The sequence below is a fragment of the Oreochromis niloticus genome, linkage group LG1 (assembly GCF_001858045.2).
Source record: "Oreochromis niloticus isolate F11D_XX linkage group LG1, O_niloticus_UMD_NMBU, whole genome shotgun sequence".
Classification (NCBI taxonomy): Eukaryota; Metazoa; Chordata; class Actinopteri; order Cichliformes; family Cichlidae; genus Oreochromis; species Oreochromis niloticus.
In genome coordinates this window covers 25,898,043-25,901,710 of record NC_031965.2, presented here as the reverse complement: position 1 = coordinate 25,901,710, position 3,668 = coordinate 25,898,043, and the positions used below count along the sequence as shown (strand labels likewise).

Sequence of the window (3,668 nt, the reverse complement as noted above, 5' to 3'; positions counted from 1 at the left end):
AAAACAAAAAGAAATATGCCTGTTTTGTTAGATGTGTTAATACAGAATCACATAATTTAAAATGATGGAACAAACAATAAAAATATTCCAGGACTGCTAACTGATGCTAACTGTTGGGTCCTGCAGCATACACTCAAAGGCACGCTGATCTATGAAATACCATAAAGACACATATAAAAATGTTTTTAGTAAATGTTAACTTTTCTTTTCTGACCTTCTCCTGCAAACACTCCACCATGTTGTGGACATAAGTCGTCATGGTCCTGTAAAACTTTAGCTGCTTCTCTGAGGAGCTTTCCTCCAGATTCTCCAACGAGGTTTTAGCACCCTCAACATCGCCCTCCATCCTTCTGAGCTCTGCCTGGCGTGCTCTGTACACCTCCTTCAATGACTCAAGTCTAGGGAGAAAAAAAATATTACAAAGTGGAGGAGTTAAGTGTACAATGGGGGGGAATGTGTGTTGCATGTTTTGGCAGTATGGAGTAATAAAAGCACCATGTATAAATGTAATGTTTATTGGCCTCTGGAATCATACTAATAGGAATTACTACTGCTGTACTGCTGCTGCTGTATCATTTAAACATTTAATCCTAATCTGTTCTGTCATTAATATTTTAAATCGTTATAGTGTGTAGAATAAAGAGCAAACTAACTTTCCAGCGATCCTTCTCTTGACCGTTGAGACAGTGACAGGAGGAAGCATCTTTGGAACTTTGACTCCTGCAGATTTCCTTTTCTGTCTTCCTCTGTCTCGCCTGCTTATACTACTGCTGCTGTAGCTGCTGGAGTCACTGCCAGATGGGCTCTAATGAAAAATATCAGGATAAAAGGAGGATAAAATGACGTCAACACAACAGAACAGAGACAAAAAGCAATGACAACAGAGCAGTGCAAAAAGACACGCATAAAGGTATAAAACCGGTGCATAACTTACATTAACAGCATTTATAGGTATGTGCTTAATGAGAATCAAAAACAAGATGTTAATGGGCCCTCATACCTGCTCCCCTGGTCGTCTCTTGACTCCCTTCCCAATTTGTGTCTCTTCCCAGAGTTCCTGCTCCTCCCCATCAGTCCCTGACCGACTGCCATCACTTTCTCCTAAAATACACAGAATAGGACATTTAAAACTCAGTTTGGTTCAAATCCATACGCACTATTCAGACAGGCCTATTGTGACAAATTTCACCTTTCTTTTTAACTTAAACAGCTTTAATTGTTTTATTTTCATGCTTCCCCACCTTTCTTCTTCTCTCTACACCTGCCATTTCTCTCTCTCTTTCGCACCTCCTCATACTATTTTTTCTGTATCCCGCCCTCTCATACCAAGTTTCTCAGCAATTCTTTCCCTGATGCTCCTCATCCGTGGGGCAAACTCGATTCTCCTCTCGTGATCATCCAGCTCATTATCATCATCGACTCTGTCGTCTTCATCCTCCCTGCTGTAGTGATCTGGGGTGCTGCCAGCCGAACTCTGGCCATCTCTGCTGAGGGGAATGAATTCTTTCTGGGTTCGATTGGCACGACGCCGTCTCTTGGCTGCCTCGATCTCTCTAGCATTGGGGATATTTACTGCAGGCACAAACAAAGCAGAAGAAATTTAAAAACACAGCCATGAATCTAGATTAACAACTGATGATTTTAATCAGATCATGTAGTCCTGACAAACTGAGAGTCCTTCTCTTTGACAAAAACATACCCGGCGTATAAGCAGAACTGCTAGAGTCTGAGGCTGAGCTGGCTGAAGGAGATCCCACTCCACGTTCATCGCTATCACTGTCATCATTGCTCCCATTATCCTTGTTGTCATTGTCATCACCATCATCATCATCATCTTCGTCATCATCATCCACAGAATGTGGTGAAGCCTGACTGCTATAATCTTGCCTGGGTGAAGGAGATGATGAGACAGCACCACCAGCACCTGAAGGTGGAAGAGAGAACAGAAAGCCATTGATTTTAACTAAAAGACATAAAAATGTTTATTCTGTCTACTCACCAAAATGTGTTCTGGTATACATTAGATATTGGAAAGAATCTATATATGTAAACCCTTAACAGTATAATCTTAAGATTAGAAAGGATTAGAAAAATAGTCATTTTGGTTTATTTATGACCAAAAGGGGCTTGAAAACACATCAATTTCTGTTAAATAGGTTACCACAGCCTCATTGCCTCTACCAAAATCATCTCTAAACTACAGATACTAAAACAGGAAAAATCCTGTAAACACATGGATCTCTTGCTGTCACTTCCCTACTCATCACTTCCTATGGAATGGATGCATTCTTTTGGATACACTTATCGCACCTGTCCAGTGAGTGTATTTAATGCACATATACTGTATTCAAGATCTGTTTCTAAGGGTCTTTTTTCCCATTATGGACCTACCTGTGCTGATGATGGTCTTGGCAGGCGGAGCCTCCTTCTTCTTAATTTGGAACAGAACTGCTTTCTCAGATGACTTCTTCAATTTAAAGGTAGACTCCTCAGCTATGAGAAGGTGAAACAAACCAGAATTACATGCTGTTATACTGGGCAATCACCACCAACCGCTATCCTCTGTTAGGATGATCAGACCACTACAAACTAAATGTTGGGTATTTCAGCTGCAGCTCTGTCAGTTGATCCTCACTGGGTTTCAATATGGATTCCCCCATAGATCAGCTTTTCTTCATAAGTCACACATTTTTATGTTTTTACTTTTGCAAAGTAGAGCCACACAAATTGTGTGACATTGTCTCAATATGTGGGAAATGGTGTCTATTGTCACCTTCGGGTCCAATAAAGTAAAACACATGGGGTTTAATAGGCATCTGGGGAGATGATACATGTGGACAGATGACAGGGAAAACAGTGACAGTTGATAAAATCATTTAGAAACTCTATGAACTGTCACTGTATCTTTGAGGTTTAGGTTCTTCACCTCTTTTGCCAACAGATAACAGGAGATTAATATTTCCAAATTCCTAACGTTGCTCTAACGTTGTCAGTGAGCTGAGGAGTAAAAGATATCTACCTTAAAGCGCCTCGTTTACATTTACTTACATTCCTTATCATCGGAGAAACTCAAAACAGAGGTTTCTTTCTTTTTGGTCCCCTCCTTGTCTTTCTTTCTCTCTTCTCTTTCTTCTGTCGTTTCCACGCTCTCCCCGTCTTCTCCGTCACTGGTATCCGGCTTCGGAGGCGTCGCTTCCCGCTTGGAGCTGCAAGTGATGCCGCGGCTCTGCGCGGCTTTACGGGGCTTATTTACCACAGCTGGAGCGGTTTTCTCCGGGTTTTCCTCTCCTTCTTCGCTCTTCTTTGGCTGGTCCTCATCGTCGCTGGAGCAGTCTTTTCTTTGCCGAAAGTTTCTCCGGGGTTTCTTGTTGAACATTTTGCTCCACTCACCATGGAGGTAGCAAAGTTGTAAACTAGCCGTAAACCGCGAAAATCGTTTGAAAATGTCGCAAAGCTGCCGCAAGTACGCCCCAAGGGAATATGGGTAATAGAGTACATGTTTAGTGTTTCAGAAGAAAAGCGCTTGCACATTATAGTAAACTAAACACAAACGATGATATTCCACAGAAATAAATAATTATAATTAATAATAGTTAGCTATCTCATTGAAATTACTACATACAGCAGCGCTCTGTGGGAATAAACTGGAGTCAAAACACAACCTGGGA

The 3,668-nt window shown here is 41.4% G+C and overlaps 1 protein-coding gene across 1 annotated transcript in view; it reads right to left on the bottom strand.

Annotated features, from left to right (window-relative positions):
* gcfc2 (GC-rich sequence DNA-binding factor 2) overlaps window positions 1–3,450 on the bottom strand; it is a 10,637-nt gene extending 7,187 nt beyond the window's left edge. Inside the window, exons 1-7 of the mRNA XM_003454494.5 lie at window positions 3,049–3,450; window positions 2,392–2,493; window positions 1,700–1,924; window positions 1,327–1,572; window positions 1,001–1,101; window positions 654–805; window positions 215–398 (exon numbers count right to left, since the gene is read on the bottom strand). Of these exons, the coding sequence (XP_003454542.1) occupies window positions 215–398; window positions 654–805; window positions 1,001–1,101; window positions 1,327–1,572; window positions 1,700–1,924; window positions 2,392–2,493; window positions 3,049–3,376 (1,338 nt within the window). The 5' untranslated portion in view covers window positions 3,377–3,450. The remainder of the gene's footprint in view (window positions 1–214; window positions 399–653; window positions 806–1,000; window positions 1,102–1,326; window positions 1,573–1,699; window positions 1,925–2,391; window positions 2,494–3,048) is intronic.
* Window positions 3,451–3,668: the final 218 nt, after the last annotated feature.